The sequence below is a fragment of the Canariomyces notabilis genome (assembly GCF_033297395.1).
Source record: "Canariomyces notabilis strain CBS 508.74 unplaced genomic scaffold N656scaffold_7, whole genome shotgun sequence".
In the NCBI taxonomy this organism is placed as follows: domain Eukaryota; kingdom Fungi; phylum Ascomycota; class Sordariomycetes; order Sordariales; family Chaetomiaceae; genus Canariomyces; species Canariomyces notabilis.
This window is the reverse complement of record NW_027041829.1, coordinates 220,801-237,646: the sequence shown is the minus strand read 5'-3', so window position 1 is coordinate 237,646 and position 16,846 is coordinate 220,801. Positions and strand designations below refer to the sequence as shown.

Genomic DNA, 16,846 nt, shown 5'->3' with positions numbered 1-16,846 from the left:
TGAAAAGAGACCCGACGTTCATTCGTATCCGTACAGTACCTTATAAACAGCTGAACACTGTACCACATAGGCCTTGGCAGACGGGGATTGCCGTACTTATGGAGGGTCCTGGGAATTGAGTCCTCGTCTACCTAGGCAGGAACCAGTGATGCACTTGAGCTTGGTGTAACATCACTCTATGCAACCGTCTCTGAGCTTACCGATCTGCTTCAACGACACATTCAAGATGGTACGCGTGTCTACAGTTTCATGCCTTGTCCGTGACGATTAACGTTAGGTGCTCTGTTGGTGGCCCGTGCCCAGGTCACTGCCGCTTCGGTTTGAGATACCTACAGCAGTGAAACTGTCTTCACGCGGATAGACGAAACAATCTCATGATATTCATTGCCCATGGATGACCCTCAAATTCCCGAAGACCCTGTTGCTGAACTCATCACAAATTACAATGAGCTCAACAGCTGTATCATCGAGGACCTCGACGAAGAGCCGAGCCCGCTCGAGTTCATGAGATTTGTTGCTAGGAATACACCGTTTGTTGTGAGAGGTGCAGCAGCAGACTGGCAGGCGACTCGAACATGGAACGTTGAATTTCTCAAAGATTTCCTCCAGGATGAGAGCGTCAACGTAGCCGTCACTCCGAAAGGGTATATTGTCTAGATCCCTTACTGCCTCCAAATCCTTCCTTGTATGTAGCACACCCTAGGAGATACTAATGCCTTTTGGCACCACACAAGCAACGCGGACTCTCCTACCGTTTTCACCGATTCCGAGGGCAACACCACCCTAGTCTTTGCCAAACCTCACGAAGAAGACCAGCCGTTTAGCACTTTTCTAGACTATCTCATCAAGCAAGAACATCAACTCCAACCAACCCGACCGCAACAGGAAGAGGAAGAAGTCCGCTACGCCCAAACCCAAAACGACAACCTGCGCCACGAATACCTTGCCCTGTTCAGCCATGTGCAGCGCACCATCCCCTTTGCGCGCATCGCCCTCGACCGGGAGCCGGACGCCATCAACCTGTGGATCGGCAACTCGCGCAGCGTGACCGCACTCCACAAGGACAACTACGAGAACATCTACGTGCAGGTGACCGGCCAGAAGCACTTTGTGCTGCTTCCGCCCGTCTGCCAGCCCTGCGTGAACGAGCAGATGTTGCGACCGGCGCGCTACGAGCGGTCGTCGTCCCCGTCGTCCGGGAACGGCACCAACACCAACACGGACGGGCGCCTGGAATTGGTAGTCGAAGACGAGAAGGCGGAAAGGGTGCCCTTTGCCACCTGGGACCCCGACTTGCCTCGGGAAAACCAGACGCGGTACTCCAAACTGGCTGAGCCCATGAGGGTGACGCTCAACCCGGGGGATATGCTTTACTTGCCTTGCATGTGGTGCGTTCCACATATCTGCGGCTCTGCTGGCGGGTCAATTGTTTTGGGATGGAAAGGAAATGGCTTGGTGGTGGCTGACTTTCATCCGAATTCGCACAGGTATCACAAGGTTTCGCAGTCTTGCTCACCAGAAGGGGTGTGCATTGCCGTCAACTACTGGTAAGCGTCGCCTTTCCCGTGCCTCCCGTTCCATGCTCTTGCTTAACACAGCTTCTTCTTCTCTTTCTGCCAAGGTATGACATGGACTTTAGCGGACCACTCTACCCGCTCAGCACATTCGTGCGATCTGTGTCGAACAGAGAGATCTAGTGCTGGAGAGGCAGCGGTGGCACCTCTACATGCCTTTGAATCTGTTGTCATCACTCTCTAGACGGGAGCAAGCATATCAACAACCTGACATGTATGTACACCCATATACGTCGCCCACTACTTCTTTCTCTTGGCAATCCTCTTGAGGGCCCTCATTTCCTTCTTCATGCGCGGGTCAACCATTTTATATCTGCCCTTGACCCCCTTTGGCCGGCCCGAAATACCACGGTTCGCGCCCGTAGCTTTTACAACCTTGACCGGTTGTCTCCTCTTCTTCCGTGCGGCAGCAGAAAGCAACTTGGCGATACTGGTCGCCTTCTCCTTCTCAGACATTCCCTGTTTCGATACAAGTTAGAAAACGTGAACCAAGGAGCAAGCGAAGACAAAAAACTGGCTGCAACCAACCTCGTCCCCGGCTAACAGATCGGCCTTCTTTTTGAGCTTCTCGAGGCGCTGAGCCTGCTTGAGCTTCTTCCTGGCCCGCGCCTCGGCCACCTTCTTGATTGGTCTGGCGTTATAGGCCCGTAATTTCTCCTTGATGGCAGCAGCAGCCTCCTTGGTGATGGGCTTGTGCGGCTTGTCATGCTTGCTCTCGTCGTCCAGAAACCAGTCTGGTAGACCGTCCCGGTCCTTGAGCGCATACTTGTTGTACCCTTCGTCAATGATGTCGTGGGCCGTCTTCTCGCCGCGGGCCAGCTGGTGAGCTAGCGTCATGGCCTCCGCCGTGATGATGTCGATGTCTGGGACGTTAGTATGTTGCGTAGTCGGATCGAGATCACGCAACTTACTAGGCCTGCCATCCTTCGTTTTCTTCTCCGTCTCCTCCCAATCATCATCCTCATTCCGCTTCACAATCTCAAAGTCATCATCTCCTTTTCCATCCTTGGCCGTGCCCTTCTCCTTGCGCTTTGCCCGCTGCTCCTGCACCGTGGGTAATTCATCCTCGGACACTTCGTCAGCACTAATCTCTGGTTCTCCATCTTCTCCGCCGGCAGCAGCTTCCTCCTCCTCCCCTTCCTCTTCGTCTTCTGGGACGTCTAGAAGCCCTGGAATACTCCGGAAGATATCTTGATTAAAGAAACCCCGTGCTCGTTTTGAAAGCCCGTCAGTATCCCGGGGCGTATTGTCCAGGTCCCGAAGAAGAGGCTTGCCGGTATCCCCCCGTTCCTCGGCATCGGAATCTTCGTCGCTGTCCTCTTCAAGCATTTCCTCGTCGTCGCTATCCCCTTTCTCGCTGGCCGAAACACCCTCCCACTCCTCGTCATCATGCTCTTGCCTGGCCTTCTTGGCACGGTATTTCGCATCGGCTTCCGCTTTCCTCTCCTTATACCGGTCGTACATGTTGTCCAGCTCCCGCTCTAGCCGGTCCGCTTCCTCATCGCTCTCGTCGTCCGTCTCGCCCGAGGAGCCAATTCCGGAGTCGAGGTCTTTCTTCGTTTCGGCTTCGGTGAGAATAGCCATCTTGCCCTTGGATATCCTGCGCAGGGCCTCTGTTTGGTCGATGGACTTCAGGCGGAACATTGAATCCGGCCCTCTTGGGCCCTCCTGTTCCATACCTATATCCATAGGTGCGGTCATGTTCATCTGCATCCGCACGATTTCCTTTTGCTTCTTTTCGTTCTCTTTTCGTCTCTCCTTTTTTTTCTTGGCCGATTCCCTATCCTTAATTTTTTGAAGCTCCTCCTGGATCCTGAGCTCCTCATCCATATCTTCCACCTCCGCCACTTCCGCCACCTCCTCTGCCAACGGAGCTTTGGTGGTCTTTTTGGTTGGAAATCCAAAAATCTCGCGGACTTTTAGCCGCCATTTCAACAAAAGTTTGAATTCCTTTCTCCCAAGAACCTTCAAGTCAGCGCAGCAGGCCCGAATTTCGTCCGTTGTCTCGGGCAATTTATTGAGCGCGGCCAGGGCTACGTCGCCATTTTTTGCTTGCTCAAAGGTCAACTTGTTGTACTGGCCGAGGATGGCAATCGGGTCCGTTGTCTGGATAAACTCGCTGGCTGGTATTTCTTTGAACTGGATGTCTGTGATCGAGACGTCAGCACGGTAGTCAATCATCGGCGATGGTACGACGCATACAGTCCCCCTCCTCATAACCCTCTCTCTTGCGTTTCTTCACTTCCGGGTTGTACACCTTCGCCTCGTTGTTCGGAGCTGGGTCTGCCAGATCTTCGAACACGGAGCGCGGATCGAGCAAGCGAGGGTCGATGCGCTTGGGGGCCTTGAAGCCCCTACACACAACGAAAATCTCTGCCGAAACATTGCGGGACGATGGGGGCTTAGTGGCGTCGACTTTCGTAAAGAGCTGGTTGAGGACCCATAACAGGGAGTTGTAGTCTTTTGATCTGAATACTTTGGTCTGCGCAAGAAAGTGTATGAATGTCAGCGATGCACAACCCCTCGCTCTGCACCGGGACATACCACAAAAGTTCCGCCCTCAATCAGGAATTCGGTCGCAAGCTTCAGCGAGTGTAGCGCCAGCTCGGCCTGGTTGTATGAATCCTGCACCCAGGCGGTACCGACATTGGGGGCGCCGTCGTGAAGCACGCAGTCGGCTTTCCATGTCTTCAGATGGCTTCGAATTGTCGCCCTGCACTTCTCGGTGGTAATATCGCTTTGGAACGTAATCACCTTGGGAATGGGCTTGATGGGCGAGAGGTCGACGCCAATGATGATACTATTCTGGGGCATCGTCTCTGCGCATACTTGACACCATGACTAACAACACTTAGCTCTCAGAATCTTGGGCGGTGCCGAGACTCATAATGGCAAACTTACACCTGGGGCCGCGCAAAGATCGAGGACGACCTTGCTCTTCTCGAGAAAGCCATATTTCTTGTTGAGCTGGATCAACTTGAAAGCAGCACGAGCACGGTACCCCTTCTCCTTGGCGAGCTTATACCACTTGTCGAGACGGCCCTTGCCATGTTTCTTCTGGATCGCCATGGTGATGCGATTCGTATTGCGAGCGAACAGACCTCGTACGAGGTGTGCTGTTCCCCTGCTGTTGTTGATGGACCTGAAGCGTATAGGGCGGGAACAGTGTAGGTGTGCACTGAATTTTTTTGGCGGAGATGCTCGCTGATAAGGACAATCGATAAGCCGAGACCACACGAGGTTAAGCTCAGGGTGGGGTCGGTATTTCTGGGCTCCAACCGCCAGCGGGGCCCAAAGATGCACACACTTTAGCGCGATTGGCAGCGCTGATTGGCTTGACACGTCGATTGGAGCACAGCACTTACATCTGATAGGCCGATCCAGCACCTTTCATCGATCCCTCGTCAGCGCGTCATTCCATGTACACACCGCGGACCGCGTTCTGCTGGCGTAGCTCCCTTTAGTGCATCGACGGCGGCGGGCACGCAGCGCATGGGTTCCGGTTCTCTCTTTTCAACAGACGGACTTCGCGAATCCAAGCATGGTTGCCGCCTGTACATGGTAGAATATCATTGTTGCTGCAAAGAGAGGGCTGTCGACTCCATTATACAAGAATACCCTAATAAATAATAGGATACCTCACTCTACCCCGTTGATCATGTCAGAGAAGACACCTTCACCCACCTCGGCCAGGAGATCTGCGATTCTCACCAACGATTTGCTGTCTTCACCCCCCAGACGCAAGGAGCGAAGAAATCCTTCGATAACACCTAGGAAGTTCGAGAGGTTCTTCACGCCCCGATCGCGTGTGTCGTCGAAGCCAAGTGCTGTCCGAAAGGCCCTCCGCGACCTCACTGCTCCAGCCCTCAACCGCTGCCAAACTCCCTCAAGCCCACTGAGGCCCATCTCGGAGGAGCAAACCCCCAATGGCTTGCCACGTCTTCAACAAGATGACCACCAAGGAAAGCGCCGCAAGCTCCACCATACTCCCGAGAAGCAGCAGTCGTGCCATCTGCCGTCGCCGTTAAAGTCATCACCTGCTGTACTCTCAACTACGGAGCTGAGCCCGGCATTGCGGAGTCCCATTCACTCCCTGGAATCCCGACGGCTTCTTCAAGAAGAAACTTCCGGGCATGATGGGCTGTCCGACGAGGATGAGGAGGAGGCTGGACAAGCCACACCGACCTCTAAGAGGCCGGTGCCGCTTCACTCTCGAGGACTGGGCGGTCAGCTTGTCCAGAGGATGACGGGCAGGATGGCGTGTCCTGTTTCGGACTGGAGGATTGAGACGGCCGACTTCTACAGCCGACCCGAAGATGTGCATTTTTCATCCGGCCATGATGGTGCTCCTCGTGCCATACCCTTCTGTACAGCGACCTGTCACAGTAAGTGGTCGGATTAGGCAAGGCTATCTATAGTTCAGCACACTAACTCTTCTTAGAAAACAGCCTAGTCGCGGTTGGTGACGAAGAAGGCTATGTACGACTGCTCGACTCCAGCCGGGATTTTTCCAAGATCCACCTGTCATTCCAGGCCCATGGCAATGCCATTATTGATCTAGCCTTCTCTGACCACGACTATTTGCTAGCCACTGCATCGGGAGATCAGACCGGCAGGGTGATTGATATGATGACACAGAAACCCATCTCAATTCTCGGTCACCACACGGCATCCCTGAAGCAGGTTCGGTTCCAACCTGGACGCGGCTCAGGCTGTGTCCTCGCAACTTCCGGACGCGATGGCAGTGTGCAGATCTGGGACCTGCGTTGCCGCGGCGGACCTGTTCAAGATATAATGCCCATCGTCTCCGAAGCAGGTCTACACCACCGCCTTCCGAAGCCCACGAGCCCCGGTTGCGTCGTCAACAGCATCTATGACGCACATGCTCGGGCATTGCGGCAGACCAGAAGCCAGTTGGCCACCACATCCGCTGACGTTGCCCGTATGGGGGAAGTGCCAGGCCGCATCGGCGAAGTCTCGGTAACCGCCGTCCAATTCCTCCCCCCGGGCCGGGAGCACCTCCTCCTGACCGCGTGCGAAGCCGACGCAAGTATAAAACTCTGGGACATCCGCGCCGTGCACACGAGCCGACACCACAAGACCAGTACGCCAATATCATTTACAGCGCCGCCCGCAAGCCATGTCGCTTTCCGACCGTTTGGTATCTGCTCGATGACGTTGGGTGGCGACGGTGCGCGCTTGTATGCGCTTTGTAAAGACAACACCGTGTATGCCTATAGCACCGCGCACCTGGTGCTCGGGCACGCGAGCGAGCTGACCCCTGCGAGGGCCGGCGCCGATCCGCCACGAAGGCGCCACCACCCCCACGGTACGGCGCACGAGGGGCTCGGTCCCCTATACGGCTTCCGTCACCCGCTCTTCCACGCCACGTCGTTCTACGTTAAGGCCAGCATCCGGCCGTGCGCCGATGGCCGCTCCGAGCTGCTCGCCGTCGGCAGCGGCGACGGCTGCGCCGTCCTGTTCCCCACCGACGAACGCTACCTACGAGACGCCTGGGCAGTAGCAAGATCATCAGAGGCGCAGGAAACATACTACGTCGGCGCACCAACCGATACCACCGCCACCCATGTCCCGCCGGCCGCGCCACCGCCATCCCTGGCCCGCTCAAATAGCGGCGGCTTTGGGGGCATCTTTGCGGCGCGACAGGCGGATCTCAACGTGCCCCTCGCGCGGCGCGGCACGCCCCTGGTGCGCGGCCACGGCAAGGAGGTTGGCGCCGTAGCATGGACGAGCGACGGCAAGCTGATTACGGTTGGGGATGACTACCTCGTCCGGTGCTGGTCCGAGGACCGAGAGGCGGCCGCGGACTTGAGGCTCGGTGGTGAGGCCGAGGGGAGGCGGTGGGGACGGGGATGGGCTGATGTCGGGGATGCTTGGGACGGGGATAGGGATGACTGCTAGGGAGTTGTTGTGTTATGGTGTCAGGAGTAGGCGCTTCGCAGTTGTGGGAATAGGGGTTGCTGCATACCTTACTAGATGGGATGGTGCAAGGTCACTGTGTTTGAGTATACTAGCATCGGATTTTGTTGGAGTAGTTTAGCGTGCAACAAAGAGTACTGGTGTAAAAGGAAGACTAGGTACTGTTCTGAAGGTATTCACTCTTTATTGATACACGGCGAGTATGCCTGGGTAACCCGCGCTAAGAATGACCAGAGCAAAAGTTCTCATGCTACTAGTATGTAGGTAGGTAGGTTTCCAAGGGGCAATGATGTTAAGGAATGATATGACTGGTGCTTCTGTCTTGTACGTAAGGCAACGAAGTTTGATCAATAATCCGAACTCATTGGACTCACTTAATGGTCGTAGTCGTAGAGGTTGAAATCAAGTTTGTTGAAGTTACGAGGCCGCAGGGCTAGACTTTCACTTGCTAGGCCGCGCCACGCTAGCAGGGCTCTCCTATCACCTGCGTCGCCGCTCTTGACCGATACCAGCCCAAGGCCCATTTCGGACCAGAACACCAAAATCTCCATTTCTACTCCCCGACATCGTCCCCAATCGTCCTGGAAGAGCAGCCGGCGACAGCAATTCCTTCGTGCAATTCCGTGATTTTGCTGCTGACTCTCTTTCTTGTCCCTCGTTTACTCGCCCTTTTTGATTGATCGATTGCCACTCTCGGCAGGCATGTGTGGACTGGTCTTGTAACACCATTTCCCCTTTTTCTGCGACCCTCCAGTCCCGAGTCCTCCACGCCGCCACCTCGGGCTTTCGAACTCGTCCTGTCCCTATGCGACGCACGTCGGTATCGCTGCCGACAAAGCACATTGCCTACGATCCCCACGAGAAGCCTGATCGCTACAGCGACACCAACCGGGAGCCAACCTTGCTGATGAAGATGCAATCTGCTTGGGTGACGCAGTCGCAGCGCGCCCGCTACATCAAGACTGGCGCCATACTTTTTGTCGTGTTCGTTTTGTTCTTTTACTTTTCGCCGGCCGGGGTGGATCTCTATGGTGGAGGTATGCTTCCAGTCCAAAATAAATTGGAGCCTCTCTGGACTCTTACTCACCACGATTTCTGCCTAGTATCATCAGGTTCGTCGGGTCAAGGTCAGACACCGTCGGATTCGTCCTACGGCACTGAGAGATGCACAAAGTCCTATTCAAAGGACAAGCCGATCGTGCAATATGTCCTCATGATTGACGCCGGCAGCACTGGGTCGCGCATCCATGTCTACAAGTTCAACAATTGCGGGGCAGCGCCCGAGCTCGAGGGCGAGGTCCTATTCAAGATGACCGAAAAGATCGAAGGCGGGAGCAGCGGCTTGAGTCGATACAAGGATGATCCGGAGGCGGCCGCTAAGAGCTTGGATCCTCTCCTCGATGCGGCTCTCGGGGTCGTTCCAGATAAGTTGAAGCCTTGCAGCCCCATCGCCGTCAAGGCCACTGCTGGTCTGCGTCTGGTGGGCCCGGAGAAGAGCCAGAAGATTTTGGACGCCGTCAGAGACCGCCTCGAGCACAACTACCCCTTTCCCGTCGTATCCAAGGAGGACCATGGCGTGGACATCATGGACGGTTCCGATGAGGGCGTCTACGCGTGGATTACAACCAATTACCTGCTAGGCAAGATTGGCGGGCCTGACCGCAGCGAGACGGCAGCCGTGTTTGATCTTGGTGGCGGCTCGACGCAAATTGTCTTCCAGCCCAACTTTGAGGGCCTCACCTCCGGCGGCATGCCCGAGAAGCTGGCCGAGGGCGACCACAAGTACGAACTTGACTTCGGCGGACGCAAGTTTAGCCTCTACCAGCACTCTCATTTGCACTATGGCCTTATGGCTGCACGGGATACCATATTTTCCACCCTCGTCAACGACGTCTACGAGGCGCACAAGGACGACCGTTCTTGGCTGGAAAAGCCCATCATCAACCCCTGCTTCGCATCCGGCATGTCCAAGCTTATCAATGTCACTCTGCCTGACAACCATCCTCTTGGCAGCAAACTTGAAAACCTCAACATGACGGGCCCAGCGTCTCCTGCACCCGCGCAATGCCGCAGGCTCGCGGAGCGCATCCTCAAAAAGGATGCCGAGTGCAAGCTCGCGCCGTGCTCCTTCAACGGCGTGCACCAGCCATCTATCGCGAAGACGTTTTCCAAAGAGGACATTTATTTCCTCTCGTACTTTTACGACCGAACCAACCCGTTGGGCATGCCCGACTCATTCACGCTCCGCGAGCTGGCCGACCTCGCTAAGCGCGTGTGCGGCGGCGAGTCGTCCTGGGATGTCTTCACAAGCGTCCCCGGGGCGCTTGAGGAGTTACGCGGCAGGCCTGAGCACTGCCTGGATCTGAATTTCATGCTTGCGCTTACCCACACCGGCTATGAGATGCCGCTTGACCGTGAGGTGAGGATCGCCAAGAAGATCAAGGGGAATGAGCTCGGCTGGTGCTTGGGGGCTAGGTGAGTTCCTATTATTCTGTTTGGGTATGTTGCGGACCAGGTGCTAACCATTGCATACAGCTTGCCGTTGCTATCTAAGAGGTCGGGCTGGCAATGCAAGATTACCGAGCTGCACTAAAGGAAGGAAGAGGAAATAAGCAATCATTCAGGAATATCACTCAGCGTTAGCTGTTATAATAATGCATCTGCCGGGGTCGGCTGGGCCAAAGGACCGCGAATTTCTGCTTATATCGGCGTTTACCAGGGGGTATCGAAGCCAGGCACTACCGAAATGTTTATAGATGGGGACTTTATGCGGTAACAGGGACTGTTCCCAGTCCCGTCATGAACGAAAAATGGGAGGAGAGGAAAGCAGAGCACTATATGATATTACGTAGGACAGGCACTAATACCTTAGAAACCGGAATCAGGGACATTGTATGTACCGTACTACCATCCTGGCTCTATGTCTTATTCTTTATTATTCTTGCCTGCTTGATGAGACGACAGGCTACTTAATCTATTCGCGTCCGAAAAGATTCTTCCTTATAGAGATTCCCTTCCCAAACGGTCCTCCTTGATAACCCCACCGGAATCCTCCATGCACAGTCAGCCGGGCACCTCAACCATGCCAAGCACCTCCTCAATCACGTCCTCGGGCCCCACGCCCTCGAGCAGCGCCGCGACGGCGGCCGGGTCGCTGCCCCATTGCACGCTCCGCTCCCGCTCGGGCGCCGACACGGGCACCAGCTGTAGCCGGTGGAGGTAGACCTTCTTGGCCGCCAGCGCCACCAGGGACGGGGTGACGTAGTCGAGCCCGTGCAGCGGCGCGAGGCTCCGCGAGAGCCTCTCGAGGTGCTTGGTCGCGGCGGGCGAGACGCCGCCCGCCACGGCGCGGTGCATGCGCAGAAAACAGACCAGGTTCATCTGGTAGCGCGTCACGTCCACGTCGACGTGCGCTTGCTGGCTTAGCTGGGCTAGGAGGGATATGTCGCTTTCTGTGATTAAGGGAGGGTCTTGCGGCTGGGGTGCTTCTGTTATGGATGCTGTTGGGGCTCGGTGGGAGTATTGGTGTTGGTGTTGGTACTGGTGTGGAAAGGCAGTGGGCATGGGTATGCTGTTGCTGTTGCTGTTGCTGTTGCTGTTGCTGCTGGGACTACTGCTGCTGCTGTTGTTGATGTTGATGTTGCTGTTGTCGCTAAGCGGCAGCCTCTTATCGGCGAGTCCTACCCCTAATCCTACCGCTCCGAGAGACGAGGAGCCCCGTTTGATCACGCTGCTGTTCGAGGTTGTCGATGCGTCATCGTCATCAAAGTCGCCATGTCTTGGTCCTTGTCGGAACTCCTCGTCCAAGTACGGGAACCCATCCTCCTCTGGATCATGCCAATGAGCGAGGTAGAAGAAGTCGTTCAGGTGCGGCGTTACCCGCGCCTCTCCACCACTCCCGGCGCCTACAAGAGCGATGAAAAGGAATTGCTTTGGAGCGGCCTGGACGTTGGTGCGCGTGAAGATGCGTCGCGTGCGAAGTAGCTCAAGTGCTTGGATCTGGACGGCGCGAGGGGCCTTGTTGAGATCCTTTGCCAGGACGACGTTGGCAATTCGTGGTTGTTGTGCTGCTTGTGAGGCCTGCGAGTTACCGGAGCCAGCGCCAAGTGCGGGCGACGATGGGCTTATCGCTTCGCCAATGCGAGGGGATAGCGAGACCGGAGCTGTGCGCGGAGCTCGCGGGAACGGAAAGGAGGATCCGACCGAGGATGAGGCCCTCGCCGTCGTGAATTGGGTTTGGTCATGCCGCAAATGGTAGGGGGACGCAGAGCGTGTATCGGCTGGCGACGACGGTGCTCGGGAGGGAGGATTCACCAGCAGGGCAGTTGCGAACTCGTCAAGGGTTGTGTGAGCGTGGCAGCTGACGATGGCGGAGCTGAGGTTGAAGGTCTTGGAGGCGACCAGGCGCAATTCCTCAGCAAGCTCGTCAACACTGTCGGGTTCTGTGCTGATGAGGCAGTGTTCGCGAGCCACAAGGCAGAGCAGAGCTGCCAGTTCGAGGTCGCTTAGACCCTGGATCCTGTCCAGGAGCTGCTCATCTGCCATTCCTAAAGCTGATACTGGTCTCGAACATTCTCAGCCAACCCTTCGAAAGACTGTGAGCGACAAGACGATGACTGGTAATTGAGTAGTCGATGAAGCGAATCCGACCTTTCCTTCCCTTTCCACCTTACGACTTATCATTTTAAGTGTATTCGTGGTTGGCATACCCGCTCCATTTCTTTGCTCCAGCTTTCCCAACTTTCAAAATATTGCGCCTGTAGAGGCCTGTCTTGAAGGCGGTTGACTTGTCACGAGGAACGGACACGATCACACGAATGCTTTGAGGTGTTAAGGTGAGGCACCCCGATACTCACCTCGAGCTCACCTAGCTGAAGCGACCCACAAGGATACGTAGGGATGTGGGGTGGCGGGCCAAGACTGCATGGCTTCCAGAGTGGACCACCGACCAACACGCAATGGGAACTGTGATTGGTCCTGTCGCATCCATGCTGCCTTGTTGCTCCGCTGCAGCGAGCTATCGCTGGCTCCATCTCGTCACTCCTCCAACCTTGGGCCCGAACAACAACCTCGTTCATTTATCGCTGTTGCAAACCCTCATTGCTCCAGCTGTCTAGTACAACGACGACCTGAAGAATCGTGCGCCTTACGCCAGCCACTCCTTAACCGTGCTTACTCAGCGACAGCTTTCTCATATATTTTGAGATAACGAGATCCTAGAGCATCGGTATAACGGTAGCCCCGGTCAAGTGTTACCTGCACGCCTTCTCTACGTCATCAACGCTTCCCCAAGCCGACAACCATGGCTTCCAGGAAGAAGGTCTTACTGAAGGTTTGCAGGCACCAACGCTGATATCGGCCTTCCTTATCGGACTGCTAATGGTTGGGATTCAGGTTATCATCTTGGGTGACAGCGGTGTCGGCAAGACGAGTCTAATGAACCAATATGTACGGCATCCCTACGCTCGTAACCGAAGGATCAAATAGCGCATACAACAGCGCACCTGCTGACCTGGGTCGACTTGCAGGTCAACAAGAAGTTCAGCGCCAGCTACAAGGCCACAATCGGAGCCGATTTCCTGACGCGGGAAGTGCTAGTGGACGATCGCCAGGTGACCATGCAGGTGCGAAAGCCCTCCCAATCCTCGTCTCTCAAGGGAGGCGTGCTAAAACATGGTTCATGGATCACAGCTTTGGGACACAGCGGGACAAGAACGATTCCAGTCGCTAGGTGTGGCTTTCTACCGTGGCGCCGACTGCTGCGTCCTAGTGTTTGACGTCAACAATTCCAAGAGCTTTGATGCGCTGGACAGCTGGAGGGACGAGTTTCTGATCCAAGCCTCGCCACGAGACCCGGATAATTTCCCGTTTGTGGTGCTTGGGAACAAGATCGATGTCGAGGAGAGCAAGAGAGTGGTATGTTGGCGCCGGGGTGTGGTTATATGCCAATGACTGACTGACCCATCACTAGATCTCGACCAAGCGGGCCATGACCTTTTGCCAGTCAAAAGGGGGCATCCCGTACTTCGAGACAAGCGCAAAGGAGGCGATCAACGTTGAGCAGGCTTTTGAAGGTTAGTGCTGTCATTCTAAATCGCCTTTCCTTTGCATGCTGACCCCCCGCAGTCATTGCGAGAAACGCACTGCTTCAGGAGGAATCTGAAGAGTTCAGCGGCGACTTTCAGGATCCCATCAACATCCATATCGAGAACGAGAGGGACGGATGCGCATGCTGAATTAGGAGCCACCGCTAGATTGATTTGGGTTGGCTTGTGATTCCTGCTTTGTATGATATCACGCCGGGTTGTCTGGGAGCTTGTTGTTTTCATCAGAGTTGGAGTCCTGGGGCTTGTCGTTTGAGCGCTGGGAGGCAACAGGATTCCTGCTGAGAGTCCGTCATAGAAGTGCGTCGGTGTACCTCGTAATCGACATACAGTTGAACCTGCAATTCCCAATAGAGAGTTAAAAACACTTTCTCGGTTCGAGGATCACATACCAAGAACTCAAGACATACCTTACAAGGGACAAGGAATTCACCAGAGCCCTCGCCGCCTTAGGACTCCTGGAAGATCCTACCCTGGGCGATAGCCGGCAACCATATCCTCCGGAATCATGCAATGTTCTGTACCGGAATTAGAGACGTTGCAACAACCTCCTGGCAGACTGCGTCAAGAATAAGATGAAAGTAAGATTGTCTACACATTTACACAGCACTCAGGCCGGAAGCGTCGCTGGCCCTCCGTACTGACTTGAGCATATATAACCCTAACCCTTATCCTTAGGCATCGGGTGCAGCCAGGGGGAACACGAAGTTGTTGGTCCCGTCAGAACGGCGTCAAACGACGGGAGCTTCAGCAAAGCCCGATCACCAACTGCCAACCGCCAATTTCCAAGACCCGACACACTGCAAAAGGCCTCTCTTTTGCAGCTGTGGTTATTATATTCGCGTCACTCGCTCGGTCGTTTAACAGGCTAACTGCTTCCCTCTCCTTTCCTTATTCACTTCCAGACCACCCGTCGGAACCAGCGTTCGGAACCCAGTCTGTAGCCGAGCCGACTCTGTACCAGGAGAGGCGTCTCAAATGCGTACTCTGGTCTATTCCTTTGCCGGGCCTGCACCGTTTCTTTCTTCCTGTGGTTGAGTAACAGAATCTCAGATTGAAGTGACCTACACGGCGCATTCCCAAATCTTGCTCGATTCTAAAATTCCTCGACCTTGAATCGAAACTGAGGCGGCGGCGGAGTGTGACCGTCATACAAAGTTCAAAAATGTTGCCCAGGGAGCCGCTTCTGCCGGGCGAGTTAGCGCCGGACCGTGCTACAGGGCCAGCAGTCGATACAGATTACGACCATACCCACGAGAACCACGGCCATCACACTTCACACGCCGACCACCCGTCCTCGTCCTCTATGCGCAGGTCGCACTCCGGGACGGGGCTCCTGGCGACGGCGGTGGCGGCGGCGGAGCGGACCTCGCGGTCTCCTTCGTCTTCAGCAAGGACTTATGATTCGAGAACAGCAGGCACTTCTTCGGGAGGCATGAGAGCAAAGCTAGGTTTGGGTGGGATTGCGCGGCGCACGCTGGGAATCGCGCTGCTGCTTGTCGTGGTGTGCTTATGGACCTTGTCGAATTTCCTGGCTAGCGTGAGTGCCAAACACCAGTGATTATGAGCTCGTGCGTGCGCCTGACTGATTGACCGATGCGCGTTGCAAACAGGATATCTTCTCCGACGGCACATACAGCAAGCCGTTCTTCCTCGTATATATAAATACGTCATGTTTCGCCATCTCGCTCATTCCGATTACAATACGATACATTATGAAGAACGGGGTGGATTCCTTGATGACTGCTGCGCTGGCAATGTGGCGGGAACGCCGGCTTGGGATGACCCCGCTCAAGTCTCAGGAGGACGACCAAGCTGGGGTTGAGGATGACGCTGGGGAGAGGCTGCTGGTTGATGATCAGGGGAGCCTGGACGCGCTGGACTCGCCCTCGGGCAAGGAGGAGAAGCTTAGCGTGGGGGAAACGGCACGGCTGAGTCTCGAGTTCTCGATGCTGTGGTTTGCGGCCAACTACTTCGCGTCGGCATGCCTCGAGTACACGAGCGTGGGAAGCGTTACGATTTTGACTTCGACTAGCAGCATATGGACGCTGATATTCTGCGCTATTACCAAGGTCGAGGGCTTTACGGTGCGCAAGCTTATCGGGGTGCTGGCGTCGCTGGCAGGGGTCATACTGATTTCGTCGGTCGACCTGTCCGGAGCGAGCGACGATAACCGTGGCAACTTCCCGCACAAGTCGACGGCGCAGATTGCCATTGGAGACTCCATGGCATTCGTCAGTGCCATTATCTACGGCATTTACGTGACAGTCATGAAGAGGAGAGTGGGGAACGAGGATAGGGTGGATATGCCGCTATTCTTCGGGCTCGTGGGGCTGTTCAACGTGCTATTTCTCTGGCCGGGCTTCTTCATCCTACATTTTACGGGCATCGAGCCAGTGAGTTCTTGCATAGGCCAGCGGCGCGTCGATCTGTTGCTGACGTGGAATCGTACAGTTCCAACTGCCACCGACAGGGAAGATATGGGCCATCATTCTGGTAAGACCGGCTGCATGACAGACGAGGAGGGAGGCTCTAACGTGTCTTGCAGGTGAATTCGGCGTCCTCCTTCCTCAGTGACATCCTCTGGGCATATGCTATGCTCCTCACGACACCCCTTGTTGTTACCGTTGGGCTTTCTCTGAACATACCCCTGTCGCTCATCGGTGAGATGATCCAATACTCACAATATTCGAGCTGGGTATACTGGGTGGGAGCGGGCATCGTATTTATATCATTCCTTTTCATCAATCACGAAAGCAAGGAAGGCGACCACAACAACAAAGATCGCCTCCCCGGGGACACCGGAGGGTCAGTAGTATAGCCCCTTATTTTGTTTGGCAAAGCAGGTTGGGACGTGGCCAGGCAAGGAATCTGTGTGAGTTGCGGGTCTAGCATATGTAGACGGAGTTCTTGGATACAGCATTTGTTGATACAGCGCTTCTTTTGGTGTTTGGCTTCTTGCCTTACCTGCCTTACCCCTTGACCGGCTCCTCGTCACCTGGGCAATGTTCTGCAGGGCGAACACAGGCCAATTACACACAGCTTTGTCAAATATGACATGCAGGAGATGGAGGCTAGATGATACCTAAACAGGCAGAGTGTCTTTATAGTGGCGCTTTGGTCACGGCTGCACAACATCGTGACTTATATCGAGCGCCACATCTGCTACCTTTTTTAACCTTGCCAATTCACATGGAGTCTGATTTTCATAGGCACATTCGTTTCATT

At 55.2% G+C, this 16,846-nt stretch overlaps 7 protein-coding genes across 7 annotated transcripts; 5 read left to right on the top strand and 2 right to left on the bottom strand.

Moving 5' to 3' along the window:
• The first annotated feature begins 145 nt into the window (after positions 1 to 145).
• Positions 146 to 2,035, top strand: N656DRAFT_777735 (Clavaminate synthase-like protein). Its single transcript, XM_064814878.1, has 4 exons — positions 146 to 644; positions 735 to 1,388; positions 1,488 to 1,547; positions 1,622 to 2,035. The coding sequence occupies exons 1-4, from the start codon at positions 391 to 393 to the stop codon at positions 1,695 to 1,697; spliced, it is 1,044 nt and encodes a 347-aa protein (XP_064671305.1). The 5' UTR covers positions 146 to 390; the 3' UTR covers positions 1,698 to 2,035.
• On the bottom strand, positions 1,622 to 4,779 carry N656DRAFT_777734 (uncharacterized protein). Its single transcript, XM_064814877.1, has 6 exons — positions 4,476 to 4,779; positions 4,119 to 4,415; positions 3,777 to 4,056; positions 2,486 to 3,721; positions 2,103 to 2,437; positions 1,622 to 2,033 (listed from the first exon to the last, which is right to left on the bottom strand). Exons 1-6 carry the CDS (start codon positions 4,641 to 4,643, stop codon positions 1,815 to 1,817), a joined length of 2,535 nt encoding a protein of 844 aa, XP_064671304.1. The 5' UTR covers positions 4,644 to 4,779; the 3' UTR covers positions 1,622 to 1,814.
• A 253-nt stretch (positions 4,780 to 5,032) lies between these two features.
• N656DRAFT_750729 (WD40 repeat-like protein) lies at positions 5,033 to 7,496 on the top strand (the record flags this gene model as incomplete). Its single annotated transcript, XM_064813001.1, has 2 exons — positions 5,033 to 5,959; positions 6,016 to 7,496. The coding sequence occupies exons 1-2, from the start codon at positions 5,233 to 5,235 to the stop codon at positions 7,494 to 7,496; spliced, it is 2,208 nt and encodes a 735-aa protein (XP_064671303.1). The 5' UTR covers positions 5,033 to 5,232.
• Positions 7,497 to 7,985: 489 nt separating this feature from the next.
• On the top strand, positions 7,986 to 10,507 carry N656DRAFT_777733 (nucleoside phosphatase GDA1/CD39). Its single transcript, XM_064814876.1, has 3 exons — positions 7,986 to 8,551; positions 8,618 to 9,989; positions 10,050 to 10,507. Exons 1-3 carry the CDS (start codon positions 8,320 to 8,322, stop codon positions 10,105 to 10,107), a joined length of 1,662 nt encoding a protein of 553 aa, XP_064671302.1. The 5' UTR covers positions 7,986 to 8,319; the 3' UTR covers positions 10,108 to 10,507.
• N656DRAFT_777732 (uncharacterized protein) lies at positions 10,278 to 12,376 on the bottom strand. The gene has a single exon (XM_064814875.1). The coding sequence runs from the start codon at positions 12,057 to 12,059 to the stop codon at positions 10,578 to 10,580; it is 1,482 nt and encodes a 493-aa protein (XP_064671301.1). The 5' UTR covers positions 12,060 to 12,376; the 3' UTR covers positions 10,278 to 10,577.
• A 440-nt stretch (positions 12,377 to 12,816) lies between these two features.
• N656DRAFT_707176 (uncharacterized protein) lies at positions 12,817 to 13,750 on the top strand (the record flags this gene model as incomplete). The annotated part of the gene is made up of 6 exons (XM_064811408.1): positions 12,817 to 12,846; positions 12,909 to 12,962; positions 13,043 to 13,138; positions 13,206 to 13,430; positions 13,486 to 13,588; positions 13,641 to 13,750. The coding sequence occupies 6 exons, from the start codon at positions 12,817 to 12,819 to the stop codon at positions 13,748 to 13,750; spliced, it is 618 nt and encodes a 205-aa protein (XP_064671300.1).
• A 1,033-nt stretch (positions 13,751 to 14,783) lies between these two features.
• N656DRAFT_706804 (uncharacterized protein) lies at positions 14,784 to 16,439 on the top strand (the record flags this gene model as incomplete). The annotated part of the gene is made up of 4 exons (XM_064811381.1): positions 14,784 to 15,158; positions 15,232 to 16,014; positions 16,073 to 16,114; positions 16,167 to 16,439. 4 exons carry the CDS (start codon positions 14,784 to 14,786, stop codon positions 16,437 to 16,439), a joined length of 1,473 nt encoding a protein of 490 aa, XP_064671299.1.
• Positions 16,440 to 16,846: the final 407 nt, after the last annotated feature.

Coding starts and splice junctions, on each gene's coding strand:
- N656DRAFT_777735 (XM_064814878.1), top strand. CDS start 391: ATGGATGACCCTCAAATTCCCGAAGACCCTGTTGCTGAACTCATCACA. Junction 645..734: donor GTAGCCGTCACTCCGAAAGG/GTATATTGTCTA, acceptor GCACCACACAAG/CAACGCGGACTCTCCTACCG. Junction 1,389..1,487: donor CTTTACTTGCCTTGCATGTG/GTGCGTTCCACA, acceptor GAATTCGCACAG/GTATCACAAGGTTTCGCAGT.
- N656DRAFT_777734 (XM_064814877.1), bottom strand. CDS start 4,643: ATGGCGATCCAGAAGAAACATGGCAAGGGCCGTCTCGACAAGTGGTAT. Junction 4,416..4,475: donor ATCTTTGCGCGGCCCCAGGT/GTAAGTTTGCCA, acceptor AAGTGTTGTTAG/TCATGGTGTCAAGTATGCGC. Junction 4,057..4,118: donor TTGAGGGCGGAACTTTTGTG/GTATGTCCCGGT, acceptor TTTCTTGCGCAG/ACCAAAGTATTCAGATCAAA.
- N656DRAFT_777733 (XM_064814876.1), top strand. CDS start 8,320: ATGCGACGCACGTCGGTATCGCTGCCGACAAAGCACATTGCCTACGAT. Junction 8,552..8,617: donor GGTGGATCTCTATGGTGGAG/GTATGCTTCCAG, acceptor ATTTCTGCCTAG/TATCATCAGGTTCGTCGGGT. Junction 9,990..10,049: donor GGCTGGTGCTTGGGGGCTAG/GTGAGTTCCTAT, acceptor CATTGCATACAG/CTTGCCGTTGCTATCTAAGA.
- N656DRAFT_777732 (XM_064814875.1), bottom strand. CDS start 12,059: ATGGCAGATGAGCAGCTCCTGGACAGGATCCAGGGTCTAAGCGACCTC.